This window comes from Salvia hispanica, chromosome 6 (genome assembly GCF_029641045.1).
Source record: "Salvia hispanica isolate PSC_SH4W2 chromosome 6, Shi_PSC_v1, whole genome shotgun sequence".
NCBI lineage: Eukaryota > Viridiplantae > Streptophyta > Magnoliopsida > Lamiales > Lamiaceae > Salvia > Salvia hispanica.
Window position 1 is genome coordinate 22,065,445 of NC_142697.1, and position 22,112 is coordinate 22,087,556.

Here is a 22,112-nt window from a genome sequence, read left to right on the forward strand (position 1 = left end):
AAATGCATGTCAATTACCAGTGTTTAGTGTCAACTCAATACACAATCCAGTTAAATAACTAATACAACTTATGTCAACTATAGTACAAGCTATATCAACTACACATACAACCTAATGTAATCATGTTAATAATCTGTAATGCAAAATGTAAAACATACCATAAGGAAGGGAAGTGGTCCAACAAAGGCATTCTTCTCTGTGATCAACCAATTTTGCTTTGCAAATTTGAGTACAGATATTATATACGAACACCAATTGACATTTCTCACGTTATCCAGATCATCAATTATCTCTCCACTCTTAGATTTTACCATTCCACATGTTGATTGCTCAATCAATGTTGATTCTAGTAATACCAAGAACATTCTCTTGAACTGTCTTCCTCCTTGAAGATCTTTCAACATAACATTTACAACATCGTTATGGTTCACACTTCCTGCTTTCGTACCACATTGTTGTGCTATCTCCCTCATAAAAGCTGCATTACTTTTACACTTATCTCTGGAGTAAGTAATGTCACCTCTTGGAAATCCATATACAAGCTCCACATCCTCTTCAGTGATATGAATTTTTTTCCCATTATTAAGCTTTATCTTGCACTTATTTTCTTCAAATTTTTTTAATAATGCTAATGCTAATCTGCTAGGAATGTAATCAATTTTGAAATGTAGGACACTCTAGAAACCCAACTCCTTCACAGAATTAATCTGCTCCTCATTCAGTCTGCTTATTGCATCAACAAAATACATCGGCTTCCTTTTCACTAGAAGCCTTTGAGATAGATTTTCGGCAATAACAATCTGTTTTCCATCCTCTACACTTTTCTTTTGCTTTTTCTTAATAATAATTAACTCTTTCTGAGATACTGAGGTACTCCTTTTTCGCTTGGATGTTTTTCTGTTTTCTGGTTTAAAATCAAACATAATAAATCTATATCAATTATACAAAGTATCATGACAATGACAAGTGTACTTTGTTGACATCAAGTGCATGTATATTACTAAAATTATTTCAGTAGATATACCAAGCACAATTAACATAATTTCAGACATTAAGTATGCTCTGTCATTAATTGGTACTCCCTCCGTCCGCGAATAGGAGTCCCGGTTGGCCATTTTCATCCGTCCGCCATTAGGAGTCCCGGTTAGACATTTTATCTTGGGAGTATAAAAAATGACCTCACTTTTCCCTTAATTTAGAAGCTGCAATTAATTTTAATCCACTTTGATTGCAAATAATAATATAAATGGGTCTCACATTCCACTATCACACATTTAAATTATTACACTCAAACTTTTCTTAAAACCCGCACCCAACTCAACTGAGACTCCTATTCGCGGACGGAGGGAGTATTTCCCATATATAGTAAGAACGATTATCTTATTACTATTATGTCAATAGTTAAAGTTTATAATGTTGACATACCCTCTCGATTATCTTATAAAGTTTATGGCAAGCATACTCTGTTTACATAAATAAGACTATGTCAACAACTATTTAAACAAGCTTACAATATGTCAATAGCTATTGACATACTACTACAACCATACATATGTTTTCTACAGCCATCCTAACAGCCATTCAAACAAGCATACACTATGTCAATAGTTGTTGACATACTACTACAGCCATACATTTGTATGTTTTCTATAGCCACCCTAACAGCCATTCAAACAAGCATACACAATGTCAATATAATTATGTCAACACCTATTCAAACAAGCATATATTATTGTCAACAGTATATTATTATAGCTATGTCAATAGATATAACAAGCACAATTAACAGAAGTTCAGGTATGAAGTATACTCTGTCTATTAACACGTATATCCCATATATAGCAACCACAATTATCTTATTATTGTTATTATGTCAATAGTTAAAGTTTATAATGTTGACAATTATCTTATAAAGTTTATGGCAAGTATACTCTGATTACATAAATATGACTATGTCAACAACTATTTAAACAAGCTTACAATATGTCAATAGCTATTGACATACTACTACAACTATACATATGTTTTCTACAGCCATCCTAACAGCCATTGAAACAAGCATACACTATGTCAATAGTTGTTAACATACTACTACAGCCATACATTTGTATGTTTTCTACAGTCATCCTAACAGCCATTCAAACAAGCATACATTATGTCAACATAATTATGTCAACACCTATTCAAACAAGCATACACTACTGTCAACAGTATATTATTATAGCTATGTCAATAGCTAGTATATAAAATGTCAATAATCTTAAAAAATTTAACAAATCCTTAACTGGAAGGTGATGCTTGTTCTCTTCCGTTTTTTCCAGCAGCATTGTTCGTTTCCATCTCTTCCGATTCTACTATCGCTAATCAACAAAAAAATATAGCAGGAATCGAATTCATAAAAAACGAAATCCAGATGTGTTTAAATACACCAAAATCGAAGCAATATACTTAAAATTTGAATCAATTTCTTAACCTGAAGAAGTCGCTTCAACCGTCATTTGGAATGCCGATTCTCTTCGATTGCTACTTCAGCCAATTCAGCTTCAATCGATGTTTCAACCGATTCTTTTCAATTTTGCTCTTCTATCATCATTGTAGAAAACTCTGTTTGAATGTTTACGGTTTGAATTTTGAAGATCAGCGAGATTTTGCAGATTTTGAAAGGGTTCAAATTGTATGAATTGTATGAAGATTTGAAGATTTTTCAGCAGAGTTTTAGAGAGGTTTTAAGAAATTTGTTTAAAATACGTTTTTATGTTTTAAGCTTTTTTATTAATGAAATTACAATTATACCCCCTTGTTGACAATGTGGTATTTATTGACATTAGTGGTTTATATTGCATCTCATTTCTCAATTTAGCTAAATAATCTCAACCTAACAAGACCCTATTGGTTAAAGTGTTTAATTGAAGATAGAAAAGGTGGATGTAAGAATTAAAATAAAGAGAGAGAAAAAAAAAGATAAATATTTTAATAGGAGTGAGAAAAAGTGATTGGATGTATTAATTGGAGAGACAAAGTTTTCAAAAAAGAAAATGTGTTCTCTTAATTGGGACAAATAAAAAAGAAAACGTATCATCTTAAGAGCATCTCCATCCGTGGTCTTAGCTAAGAGCACGGAAGTGGGCCCGGACCCACTTTTACTCCTTGTCCTTAGCTAAAAGCACAATACCCACATCCGTGCTCTTAGCTAAGGACAAGCTCAAGGGTCCCACCATTCTATTATTCAATTTAAATAAAAACATTTCCACAATATTAAAATGCATTAAAAATACCCGGAATACTCTTACAAATTACAAAATAATTAAAAATTACATAATTCAAATCCTAAAAATTAAAAATTACATAATTAAAAACCTAAAAATTTAAAATGTAATTAAAATCCATAAACTTTCATAATGATAAAGTATGAATGATAGATAATTTGATGTTAAAAGTGGATGATGAATGTGTGTATTTTATAGATGATTTTGGGATTAAAAAAAACCTAAAAAAACGTCCATAAACGGCTCTATTTTTTGGGAATCTAAAAATATATTTTTTTTAATTTTTGGTATTATTTCGAATTATTTCCGAATATATTTTAAAAAAAAGAAAAATTAATTTTGCCAACAGCTTAGCCGTTGGCCAATCACATGGTGCCACGTAGGGCTGCTCAGCGGCACGGACGTGCTCTTATTTAAGAGCAGCGCCGTGCCGTTGGCACGGACGAACGACGTACATTGGCGGGCTGGCAAGGACGGACGGACGGCGTTCCACTAACCGCTGCGGATGCTCTAAGCGGGATGGGGGGAGTACTATAAAAGTTTAGTTGATTTCCCTAAAAATTCATTTTCATTTAAAATTCTATGACTTCTAAATTTATCTATAGACTAAACTTAAATTGGATAATCTGTATAAACATTTGAAAATCAAAATCACTTGTCTCCAAAGACGTGGGTTATAATGGAAACGGAAGAAAACTTAGATTGGTAACTAAAACCAAATGTCTTGGGTCAAGGTTGACGGATAACATTCCTAGGAGTATTATATATAGCGTCGTCCGGTTCACTGTCGTGAAATCATATCATCAATTCATCGTTACTGTTAGAAATCGATGGCGGAAATTGTTCTTCTCATTCAGTATATGATGAATACAGAGATTACAATTTTATATAGGATAGAAAAAACTCCACTGATTCGACGGTTGAGCCTCCTCCGTCTTCACCCATCCATACGCTACCTCCACTGATGGTGTTGGTTCTTCTTTTAGAATTTTCCGTCGGATTGAATCGTATTCCTGACTTAATCTGGTCAGGAACTTGATGAGCCTTTTGGAGTTTGAGAACGTCCGGAAATGATCAATCCATTTATCATAGCAGCTAATTGGTTGTTTTTGACTTCGATCTATATTGATCCATAATCCATGAATCTTTCTGTAGTATGTTTCCAGATCCATATTGCCTTGTTTGATGTTAATCGCCTTTTCTTCCATGTCATAGATGAGGTACTTGTCAGCTTTACTCTCGAACGTCACCGCGAGATTGTCCCAGAGTGCCTTCGACGTCTGGTGGTGGGCAAAGTCTGCAATGATCTCGTTGTCGATGTTGTCGACAATCCATGAGAACACCACTAGGTCGTTCTCCTCCCATTCGTCATATCCCTTGCTCCCCGGTTCTGGGGGATCGTTCTTGATGTACGAGTAGGCACCCCTGCCTCCGATCTTCACTTTGATCAATCTTCCCACAAAGGGTAGTTCTTTCCATTCAACTTGAATGGTACCGTGATGCTTTTGCTGTTTCTCAGACTCGCCGTCTACTCCATATTTTTCGTATCCTCTGTATCTGTATCCGACATATTTTGGGTGTAGGTTGATTTCTGGGTTGGTTTTTGGCTGGAAAAAGGGTCGAGAAAGGTATTATTGGTTGTGATGAGATTTTTCTGAGCCAAGATCTTCCTGCTCTGAGGCCATGTTAGAAATCGATGGGGAAAATTGTTCTTCTCATTCAGTATATGATGAATACAGAGATTATAATTTTATATAGGCTAGAAAAAACTCTAAGTATGGTAAACCTAATTTACAATTATTACTATGCTATATATGGCACAATATATTCTAAATCAATTGCATATAATCCTCCCGATCTTATGCGATATTATTCTGACACTCCCCCTCAAGCTAGGTAATGGGATTCCCGATACTTCGAGTTTGAGTTCACTGCCTTTGTCAAAATATCCGCCAGCTGATCTTCAGATTTGACATAAGACATTTCTACTACCTTAGCTTCAATATTCTCCTTGATAAAATGTATGTCCACCTCCACATGTTTGGTTCTATCATGTTGCACTGGGTTTTCGGAGATACTAATAGCCGTCTTGTTGTCACAAAAAAGTTTGCAAGGAAGGGCCGGTTGGAGGCCCAATTCCGTCATCAGTCTGTGCAGCCACAATATCTCCGTTAATCCACTTTTGATTCCTCTGAACTCTGCTTCTGTGCTGGAAAGCGCTACTACCTTATGCTTCTTGCTTCTCCACGTTACAAGGTTCTCTCCTACAAAGGTGAAATACCTGGCAGTTGATTTTCTGTCATTAGGATTCCCCGTCCAGTCAGCGTCGGTGAAGCCATGTATTTCCATGTGTCTGTGCTTTTCAAACATAAGCCCGTGTTCCGCCGTTCCCTTCAAGTATCGGACAATTCTCAAAACTGCTTCCCAATGTTCTTCTTGAGTTGCATGCATGAATTGACTCACCATTCCTACTGCGTATGCGATATCTGGTCTTATGTGAGATAGATAAATAAGTTTTCCAACCAATCTTTGGTATCTCCCCCTGTCGGTCTATCTTGCCCCTTCCTTTATCTGTAGTCCGTGATTTTGCACCATCGGGGTGTCCACGGGTTTGCAGTTGATCATCCCGATTTCATCCAATTGATCAAGAACATACTTTTTCTGATTTATGAAAATCCCCTTTTTGACCTTAGCACTTCGATTCCCAAGAAATACTTGAGAAGACCGAGATCCTTCATTTCAAACTCATGAAACTGATTCTTCCTCGGTTCGGCTATCTCCTCCTCATCATCTCCGGTAATGATCATGTCGTCCACGTATATAATTAAACACGTGATCTTGCCGCCCTTTTTCTTGATGAATAAAGTATGATCTGAGTTACTCTGCTTGTACTCGTATTTCTTCATCACTTCCGTGAATCTTCCAAACCATGCCCTTGGGGATTGTTTTAGCCCATACAACGTCTTATTGAGTTGGCATACTTCCCCATCTACGAAATCTCCAGAGAATCCCGGTGGAGGTTCCATGTACACTGGCTTTGGCAACTCTCCGTGTACGAATGCGTTGGTCACATCAAACTGATGAAGTGGCCACTCCTTATTGGCGGCAATTGAGAACAGCACCCCTGACAGTGTTAATTTTCGCCACTGGTGAGAAAGTCTAGTCATAATCTACACCATAAGTCTGGGTGTACCCTTTCGCCACAAGACGAGCCTTGTATCTATCTATCTATCTATCGTACCATCCGGTCTCCTTTTTATTGTGAATCTCATCTGCAGCCAACTGTCTTCACCCCTTCGGGTAACTTGCCTCGTACCCACGTGTTGTTTGTCATCAATGCCTTCATCTGAACAAACATTGCTTCCCTCCATTTCTTATGCTTCTTGCTTCTTCGGCTAACTGTGGGATCTCCTCTTCTTCATATAGCGCAGCTTTAAAAGATCGAGCCATTTTGGTCAGGTTTCCTTGCACAAAATTTGCCACCCCATATCGACTCTTCTTCCCAATCTTCTCTGGGGAATATCTTTTTGGTGGAATTCCCCTCGTACTCCGAAAAGGAAGTCTCCTTGTGTCTCCATCAATTGTATTGTCTTCCTCAATAGGTTCTGTTTCAACGGGGTCAGTGGTAACTGGAATCTCAACTATACTTGGTTCAAAGATTACCTCGGATATCATAGGAGAAGGATTGCAAGGACTTGGGTGAGATGGCTCTTGTGGTGAGACCTGCTCGGCAGAAGTGACAACTGGATCTGTTGGTTCCTCAATCAAGGAGCTTGAAACTGGCACAACCCAACTTAGATAGTCTGTGGAACTACCCGAATCACTCTCCCCCTGACTACTAAGGTGGGTGTGGTAGAAAAATTTAGTTTCTAAAAAATTACAGTTCATAGTGGTGGTGATCTTTTTGGTGTTGGGATCATAACATCTGTGTACCCCTTTTGGTTCACCCCATACCCCACAAAAACACATTTGATCGCATAAGGTGAGAGTTTTGTTCTTTCATGTTTAGGTATATAGGTGTAAATGGTACATCCAAAGACTTTTGGAGGGAGGTTAAGGTATTCGGGAATTTTGGCTTGTTTGGATAAAATATCGAGAGGGGTTTTCATGTTCAGGATTCTAGTTGGAAGGTGATTGATGAGATAGATGGATGTAGCAACAGCTTCAGGCCAAAAATGTCTGGGAACCTTAGATTCGATCATAAGAGCCCAGGTCATCTCTAAAATAACCATATTCTTTCTTCCGGCTACCCCATTTTGTTCAGGTGTATAGGCACAAGAAGTTTGATGAATTACTCCACTGTTTTTACAAAACTGGGTCATAGCACTATTAACGAATTCCTTCTCATTATCTGACCTAAGGGTTTGGATAGTGGTATGAAATTGTGTCAGGATTAGTTTAAAAAAGGATGCGAATCTATCGAAGACTTCCGACTTGTGTTTCAAAAAATAAATCCATGTCATCCTAGTACAATCATCAACAAAGATCACAAAATACCGAAAGCCATTTCCACCAATAAAAGGCGCAGGGCCCCAAACATCAGAGTGTACTAAAGAAAACATAGATTGCATACGAGTATTCGTTGGTTTAAAAGTCTGTCTGTGGCTCTTGGCCAAAACACAAGTCTCACAAGAAAAATCAGATGAAATAGAAAGGTTCGGATAAAGCAATTTAAAGTAACCAGGAGAGGGGTGTCCTAGTCTTCGGTGCCAGAGCCAAGTTTCTTGTTTCGTGGATCCCTGAGCCAGCATCGCACTTCCATGTTGAGCTATCTCATCCAAGTAGTAGAGCCATTGCTTCTCAGTGCCACGCCTAAGAATCCTCCTCGTCTGAATATCCTGCAGAATACAGAAGTCGGGATGCATTAGAAGTGTGCAAATCAACTCCTTCATCACATGACTTATAGACATCCATCTTGACAAAGTAGGCACATATAGACAATTCTTAAGACGGAGTGTAGGTGAAATTTCAATAGTGCCGGATCCCACAACAGTAATCAATTCCCCATTTGCAGTACGAATATATGATCTAGTAACTTCACTATAATCAAGAAAATCAGTTTTACCCGGAGTCATGGTATCAGTTGCCCCACAATCAAATATCCAGCCCTTCGAATTTTTATCAGTAACATCACAAACATGAAATGCAGCGGAAAATTTTTGTAGGGGTGCAAATTTATTTTCTGACTCAAAATTGGGGGAATTTTCGGATTTTTGGATAAGTGGGGGTCTTTTGCGAATTTTCAGGAAGTCTGGGGGGTCAGGTGTAATGAGATGGGGTCTCTTTTTGTATTTTACGTATTTCGGGGGGGGGGGGGGGGAAACAAAAGGCAAAAAACATAATTTAGGGTTTGGATTTAATCCAAACCCTTTACCTCCTTTAGACGCAGCGCCGCCTCCTCTTCCGATCTCCGTCCATTCTGCAAAATTACCAGCGCCCCTCACGTTGCCGTCGGCCGGTGGAGGCTCCTGATGCGCCCCCGTTCCAACTCCAGTCAATTCCCTATGGTTTCCAGCCTCGATTCGCCGCGAAACTCCTTCTCCGTTCATGCCTACAGCCATTTTCGCCTAGGCTTGAGAAGCCCTCGCCTTCTGTCGTTCCTCCCACCAATCGGGGTATCCGACCCGTTTGAAGCAGGTCTCCCAAGTATGTTTCTGCTTCCCACAATGGGAGCACCACAATTTTGACGTGTCGGGCCTGTTTCCCGGTCGGCTGGTGGCCGCGGGCGAGGTGGTGGTGGTCCGTTCCGCTGTGGAGGTCATTGAGTCTGAGCAGCGAAGCCTTGTCCGATCTCTCCACCAAATGATGAGTCGGCACTGCCGTTGGCCTCGTCGGTGGGTGAGGAAGACGTCGGTTGCATGATTCGACGTCGAGCCTCCTCCGTCTTCACCCATCCATACGCTACCTCCACTGATGGTGTTGGTTCTTCTTTTAGAATTTTCCGTCGGATTGAATCGTATTCCTGACTTAATCTGGTCAGGAACTTGATGAGCCTTTTGGAGTTTGAGAACGTCCGGAAATGATCAATCCATTTATCATAGCAGCTAATTGGTTGTTTTTGACTTCGATCTATATTGATCCATAATCCATGAATCTTTCTGTAGTATGTTTCCAGATCCATATTTCCTTGTTTGATGTTAATCGCCTTTTCTTCCATGTCATAGATGAGGTACTTGTCAGCTTTACTCTCGAACGTCACCGCGAGATTGTCCCAGAGTGCCTTTGACGTCTGGTGGTGGGCAAAGTCTGCAATGATCTCGTTGTCGATGTTGTCGACAATCCATGAGAACACCACTAGGTCGTTCTCCTCCCATTCGTCATATCCCTTGCTCCCCGGTTCTGGGGGATCGTTCTTGATGTACGAGTAGGCACCCCTGCCTCCGATCTTCACTTTGATCAATCTTCCCACAAAGGGTAGTTCTTTCCATTCAACTTGAATGGTACCGTGATGCTTTTGCTGTTTCTCAGACTCGCCGTCTACTCTATATTTTTCGTATCCTCTGTATCTGTATCTAACATATTTTGGGTGTAGGTTGATTTCTGGGTTGGTTTTTGGCTGGAAAAAGGGTCGAGAAAGGTATTATTGGTTGTGATGAGATTTTTCTGAGCCAAGATCTTCCTGCTCTGAGGCCATGTTAGAAATCGATGGGGAAAATTGTTCTTCTCATTCAGTATATGATGAATACAGAGATTATAATTTTATATAGGCTAGAAAAAAGTCTAAGTATGGTAAACCTAATTTACAAGTATTACTATGCTATATATGGCAATATATTCTAAATCAATTGCATATAATCCTCCCGATCTTATGCGATATTATTCTGACAGTTACTTATCAAGCATCAAGGAAATGCTAAATTGATATTTCATTCGTTATCGTTACACTTTAGACTATAGTCATCTTGAAGTATTTACACGTTAGAACATTCAAATGGGTTACTAAAAGTATGTGTTAACAACATTCGCTTTCATCTCGCTTGCCTCTTCCTCATCTCGAACTTCTTCTCACCAAGTCATTCGTTTTGTTTCCTTCACTTAGATAACTGAAACGTAGTATCATGCTCCTAATTCTGCTAACTTGGAGCTATGTTTCAAACGAAAATTCCTACTCAAAACATTTGCTCTCTCTTTTAATAACTTTCCTTAAAATAAAGAACATGTTATTTTTCTCAAATACTTTTTCTAGGGAAAGTAAATCACATCTTCCTTTAAAACTTAAATAGAAGTTTCCTAGGAAAGTCTATTTAGATTATACTACTACTACTTAGTATAGATGAATGTGAATACTCCCTCCGTCCAAAAAAAATAGAGCACATTTACCATTTTTCGCCGTCCACAAAAAATAGAGCATATTCATTTGTGGAAAGTTTTCAACAAATAATAACCCTACACATCATTCCACTAACACTACTTCTCACTTATTTTTTCTCATTATCTCTTACATTTTTCCCTTTTCTCTTACTTTACCAATTATACATTAAAACCCGTGTCATACACCAATTGCTCTATTTTTTGTGGACGGAGGGAGTATGTTAAAATGAAGGAAGAAAAAGTTGGTTAGATTGTGGGATATATTAAAATAGCGAGCGAAGTGGGAGTATAACTGTAAGCAATGGCGGATCCAGGAGTTGAATATCATGGGGTCGGAAAAAAATTGAGTATAATAGTAAAATAATTAATTTTTAAAAATATTTTTAATTTAAGTATTTATATTCGGAAATGACATAATTATCTATAATATAAAAGTTTAGAAAATTATAATTTTTTAAAATAATTCAAATATGTATAATAAGGTTGAAATATTAAATTATATTGTAAAAAATTTAGAAAAAAATAAAGAAATATCACTATATATTAGTATCATTATTCAAGTACGTGTTTAATTTAAATAAATTAATTAGTGGAAATATCAATAAAGTATTTTATATACAAAATTGATTAAATAGTTAAAATTGTTTAAAAGTGAAGTTAGGCCAATATCAATACATTTTTGCTTGATTAATTTGAAATACTACAAATAAAGAAATATAGTAAAATTTTAAAGTTTATTTATAAAATTTGAAGCACTAGGAATGTGTCAATTTTTAATGGTGACACCTATTTTCTTCTATTTAAATTTATTGGAAATAAAAAATGTTTAGAGGACTTTCACTCCTCCCCAGACGCAGTAATCCCTCTCACCTCATTCTCGCCTTCTTGGTCTGAAAACAAATCTGAAAAGGCCTCTCTCCCTCTTTCATTCTCGCCTTCTTGGTCGCCGCTTCCATTGCCGCGATGCCGCTGCCGGATTTCAAACACGGCTGCCACAGCGTAGTTCCTCCTCATCTCTTGCTCACCTCGCCATCAATTCTCTGTGTTGGGTAAAGGGGCGGTGGGATGGACGATGTAAGGTCGAAGGCAAACTTTCCGGCAGTAGTCCGGGGGCGATGGTGGGGTCGGCCGACCCCACTCGACCCCACCTGGACCCGCCGATGACTGTAAGACTATTCCTTAACCCTGTGTTTATATAACGTTCCCCACATTTCACTCTCCTTTTAAAACCATCCTCTCTTTCCACATTCATGCCATTCTCAATCATCCTTTCCTTATATTTGGACTACGATTTCGACTTCACCACTGTTGAAAATGTCCAGGGGAGCAAGACCGTCTTCGTTGCATGGTATTGCTAACTACTACTAGTAGATGTCGATGAATTTGATTAACATTAACTAACAGGGCACCAGAGACGTCGAAAGTGAGAAATAAGATGGTGTATGCAAGCTCAAAGGACCGGTTTAAGAGGGAATTAATTGGATGGAATATAGATGCAATGGAAATGAGCGTGGACATTGTAAAAGCACGCGCTGCTAACTCATTCATTTCCAAAAACATCCTACATTATGCAATGCTCGTGTTATTTTCATGTTCTCTTCTTCTTCTTTTTTTGTTTAATGCCTCTGTCTTCTTTGTTGGGAAAAGTGGTGATAATGATCAAAGAGTATCAAAAATAAATTGATACTTGCGCAGCGGAACCAGGATAATTCTTTTCCCTCTTGCTGGATTAAATAATGGGACCAAACCAAGAAAATAAATTTGGTGCAAAATAAAACGTGAGACGAGAATTTTACGTGGAAAACCCAAATCGGGAAAAATCACGAGACCGAAGTCTAAATCTTCCACTATGTATATAGTAGGCTTACAAATTCTCCCTACACTCTATAGGGGAAACACAAATCTCAAGTTGAATAACTTGGAATACACACAAGAGGAGTGAGCTACAATTTCAAGGGAGATAGGAATTTTTCCTCACTTTTTCTTCTCTCAAAATGCACTCACCGAAACTCTCTCTTGCTCTCTCTCACTAGCTGATGTGATTTTCAGCTCTTGCACTGCTCTTCATCGACGAATTGCATCTCTACTTATAGGAGGAATGAGCTGCAAATTTCCACTCCTATAGCTTACTCTACAACCGACCCATAGCTTCACATATGTGAGAGAATTTCAAAGCTGCAGATTTGCAATAAATTGCTGCAACTCTGATTCACCATTTTAGTCAACCTTTGTTGGCTATTCTTCACAATATTTTCAACTATAGCGGCTGCTTCCACATGAGGTGGATAATCTCAACAATTCTCCCCCTCCACCTTATGTGGGGATTCAACGAGACCCGCTTCTTGCCTGCAGATCTCAAGCTTATCTCGGGGTAAGGACTTGGTAAGCATATCGGCACCGTTCTCATCGGTGTGCACCTTCTCCAGCTGCAAAAGCTTTCCGTCAAGTGCTTCTCGTATCCAGTGATACCTCACATCAATATGCTTCGTTCTTGAGTGAAAACTCGAATTCTTACTCAAGTGAATTGCGCTTTGACTGTCGCAGTAAAGCACATACTTCTCTTGCTTCAAGCCCAACTCTTGCAGAAACTCCTTTAACCACAACAGGTCTTTACAAGCTTCCGTCATAGCTATGTACTCTGCCTCCGTTGTGGATAATGCCACGCATTTTTGAAGTTTCGATTGCCACAAGATAGCTCCTCTTGCAAGTCTCATCAGGAATCCGGACGTGGACTTCCTGGAATCTCTGTCACCAGCCATGTCTGCATCCGTATATCCATCTAGTAGGATATGGTTGTCGCCAAACTTCAGACAAAGTCTAGAAGTACCTCGCAAGTACCGAAATATCCATTTCACTGCGGTCCAATGCTCTTTTCCTGGGTTAGAGAGAAATCTACTAACCACACCAACTGCGTGAGCTATGTCTGGTCTAGTGCATATCATAGCATACATTAGACTGCCCACCGCAGAAACATATGGCACCTTCCGCAGCTCTTCCTTTTCTGTCTCACTTGTCGGGCATTGCGCAGAGCTGAGCTTCATATGACCCGCAAGTGGAGTGGTGACCGGCTTCGACTTGCTCATACTGAATCTTTCAAGAACTTTCTCAATGTATAGTTCTTGAGATAACCAGAGCTTCTTGCTCTTTCTATCCCTGGCGATCTTCATTCCAAGGATCTGCTTAGCCGCGCCCAAGTCTTTCATCGCAAAAGACTCGCTAAGCTCTTTCTTCAGCTCAACAATTTTGCTGGCATCATGGCCTACAATCAGCATGTCGTCAACGTAGACTAACAGTATGATAAAATCACCTCCTGCGAACTTCTTGAAGAAAACACAGTGATCTGAGGTGGTCCTGTTGTAGCCATGGGTCGTCATGAAGGACTCAAACTTCATGTACCATAGTCTAGTAGCTTGTTTTAGGCCGTACAAGCTCTTTCTCAACCTGCACACAAGGTTCTCTTTTCCTTTGACTTGGAACCCTTCAGGTTGGACCATGTAGATTTCTTTATCCAAATCTCCATGCAGAAACGCCGTCTTCACATCAAGTTGCTCGATCTCCAGGTCTGAGCTGGCAGCAATCGCGAGCACGACTCTGATTGAAGACATCTTCACCACTGGTGAGAAAATATCATCAAAATCCACACCTTTTCGTTGGCTGAAACCTTTCACAACCAGTCTGGCCTTGTACCTTGGTTGTGAGCTATGCTCCTCAGCCTTCAATCTGTAGACCCACTTATTTTTCAGTGGCCTCTTGCCGGCTGGCAACTTCACCAAGTCATAAGTGTGATTTTGGAGTAAGGAGTCCATCTCCTCCTTCATGGCCTCTAACCACTTTTCCTTTTGGTCATGTGCCATGGCTTCAGCAAAACCCTGTGGCTCTCCTCCATCAGTGAGCATTACATACTCATGTGGGCTATATCTGGTAGAAAGTTGTCTCTCTCTGACTGACCTTCTGACTAGAGGGACTTCATTTTGTGCAGGTGGAATCTCCTCGTCACCTGCTCCATCATCAACCGGATCGCCTTGCTCCGGTTGGATATCTCCCCCGTAATCTTGAACTGCCGGCGAAGGAACTGGATCTAAGTTGACAGGAACTTTTGAATTAGATTCACGCTTTTCTTTCGCATCATCAGGAACTTGATCTTCAAGGAATACGACATCCCTGCTTCTGATGACCTTCCTGCTAACCGGGTCCCATAATCTATAACCAAACTCTTCATGGGCGTATCCCAAGAAGATACATGGTTTGGTTTTGTCATCAAGCTTGGATCTCTCATCTTTTGGAATGTGCACGAACGCCCTGCAGCCAAACACTCTCAAGTGTTTGTAAGACACGTCTTTTCCGGACCAAACTCTGTCTGGAACATCACCGCCCAGAGGAGTTGATGGAGAAAGGTTGATCAAGTCAACTGCAGTCCTCATAGCTTCACCCCAAAAGGATTTCGGCAGTTTGGAATGCGACAGCATGCATTTGATTCTTTCACAAATCGTTCTGTTCATCCTCTCTGCTACTCCGTTGTGTTGAGGAGTCTTTGGGACACTTTTCTCAAGCTTGATACCATGGTTCTTGCAATGCAGCTCAAATGGCCCTTGGTACTCGCCGCCGTTGTCTGCACGAACACACTTCAGTTTCCTTCCCCGTCTGCCGCTCGACTTTTGCTTGAAAATGCTTAAAGACCTCCAAGGTTTGGTCTTTGGTTTTCAAAGCAAAACACCAGACTTTTCTCGAAAAATCGTCAATGAAAGTGACGAAATATAATGCGCCACCAAGAGTTCTGTCTTTCATGTAGCACAAATCTGTGTGCACCAAATCAAGAGGTTGAGCTCTTCTTGAGGGAGAGCAGCTCTTGAATGCGACTCTGTGTTGTTTTCCGGCCAAACAATCAACACAGGTTTCCAAATGCATTCCTTTTACCTCAGGGATGAGGCTTCTTCTAGCCAAGATCTCCAGACCTTTCTGGCTCAGATGTCCAAGCCTCTTATCTCAATGGAGGAATTTTTGACTACTGCATTCACCTCTCCATTGGACAACGTTGCATGCATCAAGTAGAGCGAATTTTGCTTTCTACCTTTTGCTGCAATGAGGGAGCCCTTTATCAGCTTCCATTTTCCTTCGCCGAAATGGTTGATGTAACCATCGTCGTCGAGCTTGCCGGTGGAAATAATGTTGAGTCTGATATCAGGAACATGTCGAACATCTCTCAGAACGAGCTTGCATCCCGTGTCGGTGAGCAGATGAATGTCTCCTATACCAGCAACTTCTGTCACGCCGTGGTTGGCCATTCTGACTTTGCCAAAGCTGCCACCGGTGTAGGATGCAAACATATCACGGTATGGGGTGATGTGATATGATGCACCCGAATCAATGATCCAGTCCGTTTGTTGGCATGACGAACTCACACAGGCATCATCGCAAACTACGACGACATCGCCATCAGTTGCAACTGCCACTGTGTCCTTCTCAGCATTTTCATTATTTCCTCGCGTTTGATCTCTTTTCTTCTTTCTGCAGTCTCTCTCGTAGTGGTTTGGACCACCGCAATAATGGCATTTGAAGTCCTTTTTGTGTTTAGACTTCCCCCTGGATTTGTCTCTCGTGTTTTGAGAGTTTCTATTTTTACTTCTCCCTCGATCACTATGTTCAACAACCATCGCCTTTGTCTCAGAAGAATGATCTTGCTCCCTTCTTCTGGATTCTTCATTAAGAAGACAATCTTTGACCATCTGCAAGGTCAGTGCTCCCCCTGGAGCCGAGTTGCTGATCGACACCACAAGAGTGTCCCAACTATCCGGCAACGAACTGAGTAGCAATAAAGCTATCACTTCATCATCAAGAGAAATCTTCATGTTGATGGATTGGTTGATAAGACCCTGATATGCATTGAGATGCTCCGTCATGTTGGCACTCTCCACATATCGCAATCGAACGATTTTTCTGATGATGGATGCTTTGTTCAAGGCATTTTTCCTCTCGAACATAGCTTCCATTTTCTTCCAAAGAACATCAGCCTTTTCCTCATTGGCGAAATGATGGAAGATACTGTGTTCGATGAAGCGCCGGATGTAACCAACAGTTTTTCTGTGCATGATGATCCACTCATATCCTTTGGTTTGGCATCATCTCCATGTAAGGGCAAATAGAGATCCTTACAGTAGAGAAGATCCAACATGCTTGGCTTCCAAATTGAGTAATTCGATCCGCTCAATTTGAACATGCCACCAAGCGAAGACGATTCCTCCATTTTTAATCCGCCTCAGAACCACGATGGCTCTGATACCACTTGTTGGGAAAAGTGGTGATAATGATCAAAGAGTATCAAAAATAAATTGATACTTGCGCAGCGGAACCAGGATAATTCTTTTCCCTCTTGCTGGATTAAATAATGGGACCAAACCAAGAAAATAAATTTGGTGCAGAATAAAACGTGAGACGAGAATTTTACGTGGAAAACCCAAATCGGGAAAAACCACGAGACCGAAGTCTAAATCTTCCACTATGTATATAGTAGGCTTACAAATTCTCCCTACACTCTATAGGGGAAACACAAATCTCAAGTTGAATAACTTGGAATACACACAAGAGGAGTGAGCTACAATTTCAAGGGAGATAGGAATTTTTCCTCACTTTTCTTCTCTCAAAATGCACTCACCGAAACTCTCTCTTGCTCTCTCTCACTAGCTGATGTGATTTTCAGCTCTTGCACTGCTCTTCATCGACGAATTGCATCTCTACTTATAGGAGGAATGAGCTGCAAATTTCCACTCCTATAGCTTACTCTACAACCGACCTATAGCTTCACATATGTGAGAGAATTTCAAAGCTGCAGATTTGCAATAAATTGCTGCAACTCTGATTCACCATTTTAGTCAACCTTTGTTGGCTATTCTTCACAATATTTTCAACTATAGCGGCTGCTTCCACATGAGGTGGATAATCTCAACATTCTCTACCAAGAGAAATGGTTTTATTCTCTAGGGGACTAACAAAAATACAGTTCAAGGGCGACCATGAGCCAGCATCGTTGCCACGATGCTGCAATGTTGTGATCAAGGTGATGCCCCCTCCATGAGTTGGATTGAGAATAAATTACTATTAAGCAAGAAATTATCATATGATTCAGTCTAATATTTATAATACACACAATTCATATAAAATCCATAGCAGTATGAGCTTGAAAACAATTCAACAAAAATTAATGTCACAATGTCATACTATCTTTTTTAAATATCAGAAATGCGAGGATAACCCCATCTGGCAATTTTATCCTCTTTACAATTGTTACCTTTCATTTTTTATAAAATCACCATCGAAATTTTGTGGTGTTCTTTTTCGTGTGACTTTTCAAGACATTTGATAAATAGTAGTAGTACATTTTTAAGAAAGCTTATATCTGATACATTTATGCCTATATTTAATGAAATAGATCAAAGTTGTTTTATGTGTCTATTTAATGAAGTAAGCAGAAGTTTTAAAAAATTCATCGTCGAAATTGAATATTGTGATTGTGATTATGTTTTTTTTTTTTAAATCCAAATTAAAGAGAATAAAATGATATTCCGGATTTTTTGGGCCTGCGGGGTGATGGCAGTTTAATTAAATGGAAGCGAGAGGCCCAGTTGAAATGGTACGGTGGTGAAATATCTCTCTTTATTTTTCATATTTCTCGTGACTTGGCAACTAAAAAGAATGTAAAAAGAATTGACGTCAAAATCGAGTTAGCATCAATCTCATGGATACAATGTTGAAACCAAAAGAGGTGTTTTTGATGTGAATTGATTTTAATTACATTTGTTAAAATTCAGCCTATTTTTTCAGTGTGCCGCATAAGATATTCGTAGTCGGAAATTGAATCCTAGCTTAAGACATATTGTTAAACGATTTGATGATAGCTAAGTGTTTTATTATTTATTATCTAGATCGGGACGTAATTCATGTGGAAAAGGACCATAGTTTGAATATGAAAGGGTAATTTTCCAAACATCAACAAATGCGAAATACTAAAATAATACTCCATCTTTTACTAGTTAGTTAGAAAGCAAGAAAAAATATAAAGAATGAAAATGAAAGTACAAAGGAGTTACCTAAAGTAGATTCTGGGCTTTTATGCATCTGCTGTCAAAAGCATATACATGTTCGTCTTTCTATAACTTCTCCATTCCTTTTTGTCTCTCATTTTTCTGCAGAGGGGTCCAATTTTTCGATATCTACATATTTTAATTCCACTTTATATTTTGGAAAACGTTGTAAATTTTGAGAATCCAATATCTATTTTCGTGTAAAAAAATATCTGGAGCCAAAAACATTAGTATATTTGATCCTTCAGTTCATTGATTCACTGAGCAAGCAATTAAAGCCTTCAAGAAAAGAAAAAATGCATCTGATTTTACATTTATTTAAAAGACGTTCAAACTGAATATGAAGCCTTTAATTTGTTGACAACGGCAACATATATAATGAGAAATGCTAATTTGAGTGTTTTCCAGTGGTTGACCCACAAAATGTGAACTACCCCACCACTTTTTTCTTTATCATGCCTGACTTATGTATGTAAGCATTTAATAGCCAAACCAAATAACAAGAGCTGTAACCCTGTATATAGTAGTACTTGGAATATTTATCACAATATAGAATATTAGTCTCACCGTAAATAACACATTTATAAAAACATTTATCACAATATAGAATATTAGTCTCACCGTAAATAACACATTTATAAAAACAGAAACATCACTCTCTTTATTTTTTTCACACTCTAGCTCTTACTTTATTCTATCCATTCTGCCCATACAATAATACTAAATAAAATCATATGCCGAATTAGAAATAGAGTAAAGGCCAAAAGTGGTCCTCAACATATGGTCGTTTTATCAATTTGGTCCTTAACATTATGATTTTTATTATTTGGTCCCTCACAAATGAACTCTGACCTGAATCGATCCTCCAATTGACGGAACCGTCAATAATAGGCAGTCAACGTTATTTCCGCCGCCAATCTCAGCTTCGGCAACCTTCTAGCAACTTGCACTCTCCCCCTCTTCAATATCAGCTTCAGCAACACCTCCAACCTCCCCCCCTTCGCCGCCAACTACTCCGCCCCCTCAACTACACCTGCTCCAACGCCGCCTTCTGATTCTCGTTTCCGTCGAGAGTGACGAGGACCTCGCGGTAGACGCCATGGCCGCGTGTGATGTTCAATCCGTTGCTCTTGAGCGCGGCTGACCGCCACCGGTGATTGCGTTTTATGATTTTTCTAGGGATCGAATTGAGCGAGCGGTGGTTTTTGATTGGGGAATTTCGGACGTTGTAGAAGAGGAAGGTGATGTTGACGTTGAATGCGCCGGTGTAGAAATCATCAACGGTGTTCTCTAGCTGTCTAGCATGACGGAGAGGGTGAGTTTGGGGCGGCGGCGGAGAAGCGGGTGACGTCCTTGTTGAAGGACTAGGAGATGCCGTCGGGGGTGGACTTGGGGGGGGGGGGGGCTGGTGTGGAGGAGCTCGGCGCCGGCGAGCCAGATGGCGGCGATGCGGTCGGATTGGGTGCCGTTGGCGAGGCGGAGAATCAGAAGGCGGCGTTGGAGCAGGTGTAGTTGAGGGGGGAGGAGTAGTTGGCGGCGAAGGGGGGGAGGTTAAAGGTGTTGCCGAAGCTGAGGTTGAAGAGGGGGAGAGTGCAGGCTGCTAGAAGGTTGCCGAAGCTGAGGCTGGCGGCGGAAATGACGTTGACTGCCTATTATTGACGATTCCGTCAATTGGAGGACCGATTCAGATCGGAGTTCATTTGTGAGGGACCAAATAATCAAAAACATAATATTAAAGACCAAATTAATAAAACGACCATATGTTGTGGACCACTTTTGGCCTTTACTCTTAGAAATATTCCACTTAAAGTGAGACGGAGAGAATAGTAACTCCACATCATAAATAAACTAGTAGTACTACAAAAGCTTTTGCATTTTGAAATTTCTTTTATCTACTGCTGACACTCTGCAAGGCTCAATTTGGCTCAATTTATTGCTTTATTTGTAGCTCCTATACTACCTTAATACTAATCAACATCTATCTAAGGTATTTATGTCCCAAAAAAAAAAGGTTTGAAAGTTGCAAAAATATGAATGTGGTGACAAGTAATTATGAAGGTGGAGTAGGGAAGGCTAAAGCAAATCACGCTCTCCCACCCCCACGCCTGACCCCTTCTCTGCTTTCTTGTCTGCATTCAATATCATAACCTGCCTCCCTTCTTCACTACCTTCATCATCACAAACTCCATTTTCTTTTATAAATAAATCACCCCTTTTCCACATTTAACCACATTATCATCATCAATCTCCCTCCACTTTTCAGTTTCATACCCATCTCAATATGTCTGTAAGTTTTTTCCCCCTCCCTTCTTCTTGCTTTTTCTTTTATAAAAATTATATAGAGTAGTATAATATATATTCGTTTTTGTAGATGTTGGAGGTGAGGGTTCCCAATTTGGATTGCGAGGGATGCGCTTCCAAGGTCAGGAGAGCTCTACTCAAGCTCAAAGGTATACTCCTTTTTCAACTTGAATGAAATTATTACCATCTCATTTGAACATATTTTGATATATAGGAGTGGATGAGGTGGAAGTAGACATGGAGATGCAGAAAATAACGGTGAGTGGGTACGCATTGGAGGAGAAGAAGGTGCTAAAGGCCATCAAACGCGCCGGAAAGGCGGCCGAGCTGTGGCCGTATCCCGGCGGCCACTCCTATTTTTCCTCATTCTACAAATATCCTTCTCATGTTGTCAGCCATTACTATGAGACGTCGAGAAACGTGGCGGCGCCGAGCGTCCACACCTTCTTCCACACGCCGGCAGTGTACTCGGTCGCCGTCGCCTCCGACGAGGCGGTGGCCTCCATCTTCAGCGACGACAACCCTCATGCTTGCTCTGTCATGTGATTCCATTCTCATTCTACTGATGATTCGATTTTTGGATTTCGAATTACTCCATGTTTTTTATGTAGGGACAGATTTTGTGCTTCTCATGTTGATTTGTTGCTCATATTCTTTCATTTCTATTTTAGGCTGTGTTTGTGCTAGGGTTTATGATTTTGGAGGATGGAGATTTTAATGATACTTGAATTCTCTAGTACTCATGAATGCTGATGTTAGATGTGTATATTTAATGTTGTACATATTCATTTTATTGTCAAATTTTAGGAAAAAATATGTTTGAATGTTTGATTTCGTAAGGAGGGAAAGGGATACTTATTATTTTTTTGCAAAAAGATGATGGGTATTTTCGAGCTTTTATTATTTACTCAAATAAAGGCACACTCCTTTCTGTGAAAAGCACTCGAGGGGTCCTTGTCTTTATCCTTTTTGTGTGTTTAATCTATATTCATATTTATACACTTCCGGATATTTTAATAGTAGCACATTTAAATTTTTGGATCATAAAATGCCAAAGTGCGCTACTGAAATTAATGGAACAACTAATTAATTGCGATGAAACAATGATAATAATTGTGTAACGCATATTATATAATGTGGTCGATTAATTGTACAGATA

General features: G+C 39.6%; 1 protein-coding gene across 1 annotated transcript; it reads left to right on the top strand.

Moving 5' to 3' along the window:
• Positions 1–20,805: 20,805 nt before the first annotated feature.
• On the top strand, positions 20,806–21,828 carry LOC125208047 (Heavy metal transport/detoxification superfamily protein). The gene is made up of 3 exons (XM_048107593.2): positions 20,806–20,939; positions 21,024–21,102; positions 21,168–21,828. Exons 1-3 carry the CDS (start codon positions 20,934–20,936, stop codon positions 21,497–21,499), a joined length of 417 nt encoding a protein of 138 aa, XP_047963550.1. The 5' UTR covers positions 20,806–20,933; the 3' UTR covers positions 21,500–21,828.
• The last annotated feature ends 284 nt before the right edge of the window (positions 21,829–22,112 follow it).